We start from the raw sequence: 13530 nt of genomic DNA on the forward strand, positions 1-13530 counted from the left end.
CCGATTGCTCCCACGACACCCTATAGTACCAAACATACGGTACAAAGTTCAGTACAAAACATACAGTACAAAGTTCAGAACCAAACGCACAGTACAAAGGTCTTCAGTACCAAACACACACAGTACAAAGGTCTTCAGTCACCATATCTCATTCAGATTATGACGTATCTATCTGTACTGTTGTTATGGAATACAATTCTGTTCCAAATGAATACAGTAAACGTATCTAACAACCTTAGCATGGATGTCCTGATTTCTGTCCCATGTTACTAAAGTGGCATTTTGAAACATATAAAAGGATTCATCGTTTCCTTATAATGTCATGGATCTGCAAATTCCAGGTTATTTCAGGTCATCCTATAGCCCTAACTGTGTCAGTTATGGCCCTAACAGTCATAGTTATGGGGTAACTGCTTGAAGCGATAAGGGAAGTGTAGGAATAATAATAATAATAATAATAAACTTTATTTGTATATCACCTTTCATACAAAACAATGCAGCTCAAAGTGCTTAACAGCAAAGAACTACGTGCACAAAGAAATTATCAGCACAGTGATCCATATAAAAATAGACATAAAATAAACATAAAATGTGATACCTGTTGACATTAGTGTGCTTTGTTGATATGATTTGTTATATGAATATATCTCATGTGAGTAGGGGGGAGGGGAGGGTTATGACATGTTTGGGATATGTTATGCCATATATGCTTAATATGTATGAAATATTATAACCCCTAATTTAAACCAATACAAAATAAATACTAAAAAATAAATAAATAAATAAATAAACCTAAAAACATAAAGACACGAGCTACTCACTATGCCTCCTTTGTGCCCCTGTGATCCTTCGCCTCCGCTTGGCCCTGGGAGGCCAGTAGCTCCAGCAAAGCCCGAGGCACCTGGTAGACCTGGTGGCCCCTATGGGTGGAAAGAGAACGCGTTCGCACAATGGTGTAAGTTGCCTTGTATAACAGCATCAACTACATGTAAATGTAACTATTAGACAACTGTTATTCAATGTTATCATTAAATGTCATTTTAATTATAGTGATTGTGTTCCGGGGTCTCAGCTGCCAGAGCAAGGTGCTAGCAACACCAAAGTCATGGGTTCAAATTGATGAAAATGCATCAGTTTAGAGTTTAACTGTACCTTTTACAAACAATGTTAAATATAACTATTGCACACAATGTGTTAAATATTTATGTACAATAGTTAGAATCACTGTAGATATAAATATTATACTCAATGCTAAATATAACTATTACACACACACACACACACCAATGCTAAAAGTAACTGTTAAACTAAATTTAAATGTAACTATTACACACAAACACACACAATAATAAATTGTGTGAGACCACAGTCGTGGTGGTTTTCACATAACTCACTGTGTTTATACATAGCAGCCAAACAGCTGTGTTTGGACAAACAGTCTTGTGTATTTGTCTCCAGGACAGAGATTCTGGTATGATGGACTAAGTGTCTTTAGCCGCTGCTGCGCTAAACAGAGCTAGCGCAGACTGGTATGATGGACTGCGTGTCATTAGCCGCTGCTGTGCTAAACAGAGCTAGCGCAGACTGGTATGATGGACTGAGTGTCATTAGCCGCTGCTGCGCTAAACAGAGCTAGCGCAGACTGGTATGATGGACTGAGTGTCTTTAGCCGCTGCTGCGCTAAACAGAGCTAGTCTTTATGACCATGTCTTCTTTTAGAGTCAGCTATTGGGTGGCACACACACACACACATGCCCGCACACATACACGGAGACACATCTGTGCATATTCACATGCATTTACAAACGCCCATATACACTCACACAGACACACACATGCACGTCCACACACACACAAATACACACACAAACTCACACCCACACAAACATGCACACGCAGGGGCGGACTGGCCATCGGGGATACCGGGGGGATCCCCGGTGGGCCGACGGGGTTGGGATGGTCCAAAACACCGGCCCACCCCTATCTCAAGCCGGCCCTAGCCACCGATATCGCCGGTACTGCCTATGTTCTGAGTTTGACAAAACACGTATAAATGACTCTAATGATTATGGCTTTGAAAAATTACTGACTGAAATTTATACTACTCCTCGCGATCTGTATTTACACTCATGGTGCTTATTTTCCGAAATGTTTTCTTCTTTACTCATCTAATGTCTTCCGTCAGTCTAACTTTGTTTTAGGCGTTATTAAATGTCAATAACTCTAGCCTACTCAACACTTGCATCACTTGCTCGCAGACACCTTCAACACCCCCCCCACACACATACAATCACACACCCAGCATGCAACACTACTGATACCATTGATGTTCACACCCCATCGTATGTTCTGTACTGTTCATTTCTACAATATAGTTCATGGGCGGCTTGTCCATAAGGGCGAATGGGGCGACGCACTGCCTACGGGAAAATGAGTTTTCTTTTCTGTTGGATTCTACCACTAGACCGTCTGATCTGCCTCTGAATGTCATTGTCGAATCAGCCAACAGTCACTCAGGCAACAGTCAGGCAAACGTGGTGCTTCAAATGACCCCGCCCCTTTTTGGGCAAACTGGAAATCGCCCCAGATCTCTCTCATTGACTCTCATGTTAAATCCATTTTTAACATTCAGTGTGCAACAACTCGATTCGCTTTTTGAAAGTCGGCGTACTAATGAAGATACATTGACAACAAAACATTTAGGACTTCCTAGACCAAATGTATCCATTCAACAGGTTTCTACAAAAAGGGGGGGGAATCCTACATCCAAGAATTGCAATGAAAGAAAATCGTGGCTAGCAGGCTGTGAAGTGGCTAACCCGGTCTGTATTCCTATATACCATTGTCACTTTTCATAGGTTTTACAGTGTGAATGTTCGCTCCTTGCACTAACACTGAGTTATTTTCTATGTGATGACTTATTTAGCTTTTGTAAGCCACTACTTTCAAGATCAGTCAATAAATATTGCTGGTTTTGACTTATATGTTGCCCCCTTCTTTATGTTGTTACTGGACATATCATGTGTCCTGTTAAGCTATGTTACATCATACAACTTTTGAGACATGTGGATAATGAAAAAGTGGGATATTTTAAGGTGGAGCCACATCATGTTTGCTTATGAAGGCTCCTGGATGCAACTTTCTTTCATAGATTTCCACCTGTAAATAGCTACTCTAGCTATGTAAGTATTGCTGTATGAGTTAATCAGGTAACAACAAATTGATACAATTGTCTTGCTTAATGTAACTACTGAATGGGTCGCCTTAATCATTATCAAAAATATGCCCCCTTGATAATTTTTTCAGGAGCCGCCACTGGTTCCTACTAATTATACCCTCTGATTCCAGTTTCTTTATTGTGTGGTCTTTCTCTGCTGACATTCATTCCTTTAAGGCTCTGTAGTTATACATATAACCTTCTGATACTAGCCCAGAGTTAAGCCTATTCATCTAGCAAACTATACCTACCTTGGAGTGTTACAATAGCCAGTATCATTTTATTCCATGTGTCCATCCAGTCAAATTGGTGAATCCAAATGTTATTTAAAAAACCATAAATGATGTCATTTATTTGTAATCATCCAAAATAATGTTAAGTGTATGGGTATTTTTCCAAATAGGCGACCAACTGGTCAAAACGTGTGATGCATTGAGTGGGCAACGCGCCGTGTATTAAGTGGGCCGGTCTGACAGTAACTCCCGGGCCACTTTTTCCCCCCAGTCCGCCCCTGTGCACACGCACACACACACTCACACACAAACAAACACACACACAAACATGCACACACACACAAACACAAACACAAACTCACACACACACATGCACACACACACACAAACACACACTCAGTCTCTCACACACACACACAAACACACACTCAGTCTCTCACACACACACACACACACAAACACACACTCAGTCTCTCTCACATACACACACACACACACACACACACACACACACACACACACACACACACAAACACACACTCAGTCTCACACACACACACACACACACACACACACTAGGTGTAGACTCACAGGGTCTCCCTTTGTTCCTGGTTCTCCGTCTTTCCCAGATATTCCCTGTGAACGTACGGAGGAAGAGATGACAGTCAGCCAAGGAGTACGACTCACAACCACAAAGACTAGAATGAACACAAGAATCTTCCACCGGTACACATACCTTCCTACTTTGTGTGTGATTGTATCACCAATGGCACTTACGGCATCTCCAATGGGACCTCAGCGTCACTTTGAGTGTGTGTGTGTGTGTGTGTATGTGTGTGTGTGTGTGTGTGTGTGTGTGTGTGTGTGAGTGTGTGTGTGTGTGTGTGTGTATATGTGTGTGTGTGTATCACCATTGACACTTACGACATCTCCAATGGGACCTCGGGGGCCCTTCTTCCCCAGTAAGCCAGGCCCCCCATTCTCTCCTCGTGGCCCTGGTTCTCCCTTGGGTCCTTGCTCTCCCTGGATTGGAGCAGCAACAGTGGGGCAGGGGTGGGTATGAGTTAGAATACACAAAGTGTGTGTGTGTGTATGTGTTTGTGTGTGTGTGTGTGTGTGTGTGTGTGTGACTCACAGTGGGGGAGGGGTGGGCATCAGTTAGAATACACACAGTTTGGGTAAGTGTATTTTAGATGGTCGTGCGTGTGGGTATGTTTGGGGATGGGTGGCAGGTATGTGTTTGTGTGTGTGTTTGTGTGTGGGGGAGACTGTGTGTGTGTGTGTGTGTGTGTGAGTGTGTGAGTGTGTGTGTGGGGGGATTATGCATGTGTGTGTGTGTCTCTGTGTGTGGGGGGGGAGGGGGGGTATTGTGCATACCTGTGGATGTGTATGTGTATGTCTATGTGTGTGTATGTGTGTATGTGTGTGTGTGTGTGTGTGTGTGTGTGTGTGTGTGTGTGTGTGTGAGACTCACATTGGTTCCAGCACGACCTTGGAAGCCCAGTGGGCCAGGTGGACCCGGCGGTCCCTTACATAGAGAAGAAAACACAACATGACTGTGTGCTAGAGGAAGAGAGCTGAAGAATACAGCTCCCAGACATGAGAGACACACTTGTTTGAATAAAATAAAATCAGTTAAAAACTAAAAAGAACAACACTATACAGTATTAACACTGTCAATCATAAAAAATCCTCAACAACTCATAAGCGGGGATTAATACAGACACATACTACAGGGTGGAATGAATGTGCTGTTATTGAGTATAACTACACGGATAGAATGCTTTTCAACCAATAAGGTTGTATGGCTGGACCTTACTGGTGTATACAAAGAAATGAATACTCACCATGAGACCCATAGTGCCAGGAGGGCCATCATGACCGCGGACACCCTAATTTCAAAGAAAGCAAGATAAGACAAGGAGACCAATATTTACAAAGATTTAGATTCCCTTTTAAAAATCTAAAAAGTGGAAGAACTAGTGGGTTTAATGGGGTGAGAATGCTATTGCTTTTGCATCGTGTCAGAGTTACAACTCAGTTCTTGACATTTACATAAAGCAGAACTTTAAAGGCAAGCCAAAAGAAAAAGCAAGTTAATGTATATGGCACAGTTCATACACACTCGTAATTCAGTGCTGTACAAATGAGCAGATAAAAGAACGTTTAAGAGATATAAAAGAGGAAGAGTATATCACTTAAAAGAGAAATAAAAACATAAAAGATTTAAAAAGGTAATGAGAGAGGTAAAAGGTGGTGTGCTTACTTTAAGTTAAAAGCATAAGTAAATCTGCATGGCCATGCTTCCCTATGTCATTTCCTGTTTTATTTCATATGGTGAGTATTTGCTTTGGTCTGTGAGAAGGAGGGGGGGGGGGGGGGGGGGGGGGGGGGGGGGGGGGGGGGCTGCAGTGAGAGAAACTTACAGTGGCTCCTGCCGGTCCAGAAAGGCCTTCCTCCCCAGGCAACCCACGCTCACCCTACCAGACGAGAGCGGACATGGAGAGGTGGGCCCAGGGTTGCGAACAGAGAAATGCACATTAACACGTTAGTTCGCATGTTATGAGAATACTGTCTTGGATTTTTTTATTTTTCTAACATTTCCCCTGAGAGCATTCATGGAACACCTCCGTGTTTGGGTTAGCAGTGCTCCCAATGTGCTAAATAAATGATGCAGGACAATTGCTATGCTAATGCTAATGCTAACGCTATGTTAATTCAACTCTATCAGGGGCTACACATCATTTTACTCTTGACATGAGTGAACATGTATAACCCAAAATGTCTATTGCTTATTAAGAACTAGTGACTGAAATGTGGTTGAGTGTGAAGGTGAAAGTGACAGTGTAAGCGACACATCGTGTTTTAGACTAACCGGACGCCCTGAAATGCCATCTTTTCCAGATTCACCGGACTCGCCCTGTTGACACGAACATGAACATAAGAACACCACTTAACATTGTCTGACCAAAGTTTTCTATAGGTCTATTGGTTTAGTCTGGCTGTTGCAATTAGGGTTTATGTTATGAAATCAGAAGTTCACACAAAGAGGTTGTAACCAGACCCAGTCTACTTCACTTGCCTTTAGTCCTTGGAGACCAGGATATCCCTTAGGTCCATCCAGGCCATTTAAACCCTGTAACAGGATATGACGTTGTTAAGACCTCGAGTCTACTTCCTCATGGTATATCATTTATGTACTGCGTGTATTTTAACCTCGCTCACTATCTGTCTGTGAGAGACTGGCGGGAACGATCCAAACGTGTGTGAAAGCATCACACCACACTCACCCTGTACCCTTTCATCCCTGGGAGACCTGGCGTTCCGGGGTATCCACGAGGACCCTGGGAAGGAGGAAAATGGAATAATGATGTTCCCAATAACGGATCCACACACCCTATTCCAACACGGTAGATTAGAAAAAAGGGTAGCTCATGGTTTAAGCCTAGTTGTGACAGTGGATGCTATGGGGCCACCTAATTACTAGGAACGTCTGGGGCATAAGACGTTTTGTCTGTGTGTGTGTGTGTTTAGCAGTGCGTGTGTGTATGTGTGTTTATGTAAGCGTCCACACCTGAAGACCTAGGAGACCAACATCACCACGTCGACCATCACTGCCATCATTACCCTACAAAGCATAGTAAGTTATAGTTAGAATACTTCCTGAATATTGCACTATGGACAAAATGTATTTAATTATACTTGTATAAAAATATACGAATGTCCACTTTATTAATTAATTAATAAGTGAACTAATAGTTAATTGTGACAAATGTCTTGTGTGGATCCTTCAACCAGATATGAGCTCACATCTTTTCCACGGAGGCCAGGTATGCCTGGAGGACCCGGGGGACCTGATGGACCCTGCAAGAGAAGAAGAAGAAGACGATGATGACGACGATGATGATGATGAAAATGATGAAGATGAAAAAGACAATGATGATGATTATGTTTGGGATGAAGAAGACGATGTGAAACATGAAGATGACGATGAGGATGATGTCGATTATCTTCCGAGTTATTTTTCAAATTTCGCAAATAAAGAAACACTCTACAGTATTTTCACCGTTTGTCAACTTTTTAATTCGAATTGAATCAGTTTTTTGCTAATGAACAATAAAAAAAGGCCTTTAGCATTATACACACAATAACGTTATCGGCGCTATCGCCCCAAAAGACAAACCCATTTCCCAAAACATTGTTCCCCAGTTTTCACACATGATTCAGATTTATTGAACTCTAAACACAAATCCTTTTGTATGTCACTGGCTGCACCATGTGCTCATTTAGTAAGAACTGGCATTCAATATCATTAACTCAAATCATCACAGCTCAAACCCAACTAACACCACACACCAATCAGAACCTCAGGCTATATAGATAAAAGGGTCACGGCCAGGTCAGTTCACTTTCTTCAGAACAATGGATCCACAAAGACCTTTTTTAATGAACAAACGTTTCTTTTGTATTGGTTTATATTGGTAAATACATGAAAATGATTTCACTGTTTTCTATGTTTTTTACATATCCGTTGTATATTTTTGCAGTACATTTGCTTGTTTGCTGAAATTCAGTTTATTTTACTACAGTACATTGAGGAATTAACATTTTTGAAAATGTATACATGTATTGTGTCTTTACACACATGTGCTCATCATGTGAAGAGGTTGTTCTAGGGGAATACATAAGTGCCATCACTCATTGCAGTAACAGGTTTTTATGGCAGTGCCTCTAATTGATCTCACCAGTGTGTAATGGCTATTTTGTGGTGTATGTGTATTGGATGGCTTTTGTGTCGTGTTTGAAAGCAAAGATTGTAGATTTGTAGAAAACTGTTTAGATGTAAGACTACATGGTGTTTGAAGTTTGAAGTTTGAAGTTTTGTGAAGATTTGTGAAGATGAGTGTTTATATTTATATACATTTATATTTACAGTTTTGGGAAATGGAGCATTAACACACACATGATCTTGGCAATCAAGAAAAACTGTAACAAACACTTGTATGAGACACAGAATTTCCAGAGGGAAGAAAAACCATATCATGTAAGCGCAAACATATTACCAGGCACGCACACACACACACACACACACACACACACACACACACACACACGCACGCACGCACACACACACACACACACACACATATACACACACACACACTCACCATATCATGTAAGTGCAAACATATTACAAGGCACGCACACGCACACACACACACACACACACACACACGCACACACACACACACACACACACCATATCATGTAAGTGCAAACATATTACAAGGCACGCACACATGTACAGCAGACCCACTACAGACCACTGAGAACAGATAAATATTACAGAGAGCGATAGGCGAGATTAAAGAGTTATGTCTTAAGTGCACGTTTAAAGGTCTCCACTGTTTCATCCATTCTTAGGTATTCCAAAGGCTGGGAGCATAGAAACTAAAAACTGCTTCTCCATGTCTCTTTGTCCTGGCTCTTTTACTGTCGGATGTCACGAGTTGGGACATTTCTGGCCTCTAGTGGCCACCCAGGAACTCCTTTAGCCCACATGCGCTCTGTTGTTGTCCATGTGCTTCAGACCTGACCGCTCACCTTTTGTGTTTACTTCCTGCCTTTGTTTGATTTCCCGCCATTTTCATGTGACTAATTATCCTAAGTATTTATACCTGGCCTTTTGGGAATCTCATCACTTTGTGTTCTGTGGACTAGTCATGTAGCATGGGGTTACTTTTTGGTCTGTGGCCTTTGATTTTGTATTTTTTTTTTGTGTGGATATATTTGGTTTTCCTCTTTTGCTTGTTAGACATTAGCTGCTTGAGCCATTTTCTTGACTTGTTTTGTGCTATAATTCCCTGGAATTATCTGCCCGGTTTTTCCCCCTGGGATACCTGTTTTTGTTGGATATTCTGAGCTTTTGGATTTATTCTTGATTTGAAAAGTGAAAGTACAAAGTTTTTGACACAACCTCTGCGCTTGGGTCCTACATTGCTAAGTGGTCTTAGAACTGTGTTGACATCCCGGCCTGACATCGGAACCACAAAGACAGATTAGAGAGACTCTCACCTGGCGACCACGTTCTCCCACAAGACCATGAGGTCCTGGCCCACCTATTAGACCGTCGGGACCCTGAGGTTAAGGTACAGAACAAACACATAGAACAATTAACAAAAGTGAACAAACTCCAGTTGAAACTAATCATTTAAAGTGTATTACAGGTACATAAAGGGCCATGACTGACTCCTAATACTGTAAACCCGATCAATGTTTTCTTTTGGATGTTTCTTTTTATTTTATATACTCTGTATTGAACTACATTATATTCATGACCGTGAAGACTGTTTTGTAAATATGTGCTATGTTCAGTCCATAACAAGAAGGAAAATAAAAAATATATATAAAAAAAAAGTATTACAGTGACTAACATCTATAACTTTATTGCAATGATAAAAGCTAGCCAACTTGCTGACTGATGTCTTTCAGCAACATAGTGCTATAAACATAGTGCTATTAAAATTTTCACAGGTTTTATGACCCAGACTCCAGAGCTACATAGAGAAGAGCATAGGCTAATAGCTACATAGAGAATAGGCTAATAGCTACATAGAGAAGAGCATAGGCTAATAGCTACACAGAGAAGAGCATAGGCTAATAGCTACACAGAGAAGAGCATAGGCTAATAGCTACACAGAGAAGCGCATAGGCTAATAGCTACATAGAGAAGCGCATAGGCTAATAGCTACATAGAGGTGAGCATAGGCTAATAGCTACATAGAGAAGAGCCCTGGCTAATAGCTACACAAGTGTTTATGCTTCTCCTTCACACATGCCATCAAAATTAATTTTGAGGGTGTTATAAAGGCTTGCTATTGGGAAAACATACCTTATACACCTGCATAATCTTACTTTTATTTAACCATTAATCCAAAAGAGGGACAAATAAAGGCATTGTGACAAGTGAAAGAGCTGTAACAGGTTGAATATGAAAATGGACACTTAGGACTCTGACTTCATCAATGGGCAACGAGCCAAGCCACGATCCCAGTCTGCTGTGCGTGAACTAAAGCTGTCGTGTGGCGTCTGGGAGCATTGCATTGACCCACCCATGTTTGCGTGTAGGATCTTACTCATGGTATTAAACTAGCAAAATGATTCTGCCAAGTTAATAAATGAGCTTTAATTCAGGAGTGACGGACTTCGCTTGTGGCTTTGTTTGTTACCAGTTGCCTGTTGACCAGGGTCCTCAGTGTTCCATGTCATCCTAAACTTGGCCAGTAGGGGGCACTGTTTGTACAGCTTACTTTGTTATTTAGTCTATGAAGTATGGAGCAAGCGATAGATGATTTCTAGGCTCCCTACTAGTTAGGACCAACTTGTTCATTTTCATGGGAGCAATCTGCTTTTGTCATTGTCGCTCATCGACTGCTTGTGCATTTAGGACATAGTTGACCCCCTAAAGGCTTCCACAGTCATGGATTGTTTTTGATATTTTCAAAATCCGAAAATCCTTACTGGATTTCCTGGAGGCCCGGCGGGACCCGGAGGGCCTGGTGGACCCATAATCTGAGAGAGAGAGAGAGAGAGAGAGAGAGAGAGAGAGAGCAAAGGAGAAACATGGAAAGAGAGAGAGAGAGAGAGAGAGAGCAAAGGAGAAACATGGAAAGAGAGAGAGAGAGAGAGCAAAAGAGAAACATGGAAAGAGAGAGAGAGAGAGAGAGAGAGAGCGAGAGCAAAAGAGAAACATGGAAAGAGAGAGAGAGAGCGAGAGAGTGAGAGAAACAGAGAGCAAAAGAGAAACATGGAAAGAGAGAGAGAGAGCGAGAGAGAGAGAGAGAGAGCAAAAGAGAAACATGGAAAGAGAGAGAGAGAGAGTGAGATAGACCCTTTGAAGTCAAAGATCATATACTTACACACATACATGCATTTACATTAAGGTACAGCCTCAGGTATAGCTTCCTAATGATGTAGCGTTAAGAGGGCTTTGGGAAACCCAGCTCATTTAACGACAGTATAGGTAAAATAGTGTTGGGTGGCAGTGTTAATATTATAATTGATTATTTATTAATAACATATATAAATAGCTATTCATAGTTATTAATAACAATAATATTATATAATAATATAATTAAAATGAATAGCAGGAAGAGAACTACAGAAAATGATTGACTCTTATCTAAGCTCAACTACTAATGAAATATATTGGCCACCCTCACTGTGCTGTAAGTTATTTTGGATGGAATCATCTGCTAAATGAATCAATGTAATTGTACACACACACACACACACACACACACACACACACACACACACACACACACACACACACACACACACACACACACACACACACACAGACACCGATACACAGACACAGATAAATCTCTCCAGCCAGAACAGAGGACAAAGAGGAAGTTCCATACCCCAGCACCGCCGCCTTTTCCGTCATAATATTTTCCACCCCCGTCTGTTTTATCATACTGAGGTCTAAAGGACTGCAAGGGAGACAGAGAATAGATAACGCAGTCACACACAATAATAATAATAATTAATAATTAATTTAATTTATAGCGCACTCTACATTCACCTGAATCTCAGAGTGCCACAGTACATAGTAAGAACATAGTTCACACAACACAACAATGCTAAAACCTGTAACACAATCACACATGCATACATAGCATACACGGCATATATACATACAAGATTACATAATACACGCAAGACACAAAGATACAAGATACAAACTTGAGCATAAAAACATAAGAACATATCAGCACAACTCACACCAGCACACACAACACACACACACACACGCAACTCAAACCAGCACACACCATTCACACCAGCATACGCAACTCACACCAGCACACGCAACTCTGGACTGGCAACCATGTGCACACACAACACAAAAACACACATGAACACACACACATACACAAACATTTATATTTAGTAAACACACGCAAGCACACACACACAACACACACACACATGAATGAACACACACACACAAACACTTATATTCAGTATACACACACAAGCACACACACATGCATATGCACAAAGCGAAATACACAAAATGATTACCTCTTTTCTGGCGAAAGTGTTAAACTAAGGTGCTAATACTGCAGAAGTCCTGGGGTCAATGGCAAGAGAGCTCAACTACTAATGAAATATATGGGACACCCTCCCTGTGTTGTCATTTGTAATGAAATCATCTGCTAAATGAATCAATGTAATTGTTCAAACACACACACACACACACACACACACACACACACACACACACACACACACACACACACACACACACACACACACACACACACACACACACACACACACACACACACACACACACACACACACACACACACACACACACACACACACACACACACACAGACACATACACACAGACACAGACACACAGACACACAGACACAGATAAACGTTACTCACTGAACCGATGCCAGGGGGTCCTGGAGGCCCGCGAGGCCCCTCAGATCCAGGCCAACCTGGATTGCCATCTCGGCCAGGAGGGCCTGGTGGTCCCTGGACAAATCAGGAGGACAAGAGAAATGTAAGGTGGGGCGACAGTGGTACAGGGGGTAGAGCAGTCGGTTAGTAATCAGAAGGTTGCTAGTTCGATTCCCTGTCGAAGCGTCCTTGAGCAAGACCCCTAATTGCTCCTGATGTGCAGTGTGCCATACATGTAAAAAATGTGTATACATCCTTGTAAGTCGCTTTGGATAAAAGCGTCTGCTAAATGACTAAATGTAAGGTAGGCACACATAGCTAAATATATACTGACCCGTATGCCTGATGTGTTGATGTATTGTACAATAGCTGTGATGCACTAAACCTCTATGATGCAGGATGTAAGGCAGGCACATAGCTAAATAGCCTATATACTGTGCCATATCATGCAATAGTTGTAACTTTAGTGGCAAAGTATAACTCCACTGGTTGGGCAAAGCGTCACAAATACTAAGGGCATGGTACCCGTAAGCACGTACGTGACGTGAACGTGATGATGAAATGTAGCATATATATGTACGGCTGCAAGCA

At 41.7% G+C, this 13530-nt stretch overlaps 1 protein-coding gene across 1 annotated transcript in view; it reads right to left on the reverse strand.

The window, feature by feature from the left end:
* The window catches only part of LOC105894028 (collagen alpha-1(II) chain-like), a 43798-nt gene that overhangs the window by 25108 nt on the left and 5160 nt on the right, over nt 1-13530 (reverse strand). The window contains exons 4-19 of the mRNA XM_031560671.2: nt 12922-13014; nt 11880-11951; nt 10972-11022; nt 9526-9588; nt 7261-7314; nt 7025-7078; nt 6741-6794; nt 6533-6586; nt 6326-6370; nt 5877-5930; nt 5298-5342; nt 4925-4978; nt 4375-4473; nt 4042-4086; nt 822-920; nt 1-20 (exon numbers count right to left, since the gene is read on the reverse strand). The exon at nt 1-20 is cut by the window's left edge and continues 34 nt beyond it. Coding sequence (XP_031416531.1) covers nt 1-20; nt 822-920; nt 4042-4086; nt 4375-4473; nt 4925-4978; nt 5298-5342; nt 5877-5930; nt 6326-6370; nt 6533-6586; nt 6741-6794; nt 7025-7078; nt 7261-7314; nt 9526-9588; nt 10972-11022; nt 11880-11951; nt 12922-13014 — 956 coding nt within the window. The remainder of the gene's footprint in view (nt 21-821; nt 921-4041; nt 4087-4374; nt 4474-4924; nt 4979-5297; nt 5343-5876; nt 5931-6325; nt 6371-6532; nt 6587-6740; nt 6795-7024; nt 7079-7260; nt 7315-9525; nt 9589-10971; nt 11023-11879; nt 11952-12921; nt 13015-13530) is intronic.

Source organism: Clupea harengus, chromosome 23 (assembly GCF_900700415.2).
Source record: "Clupea harengus chromosome 23, Ch_v2.0.2, whole genome shotgun sequence".
Classification (NCBI taxonomy): Eukaryota; Metazoa; Chordata; class Actinopteri; order Clupeiformes; family Clupeidae; genus Clupea; species Clupea harengus.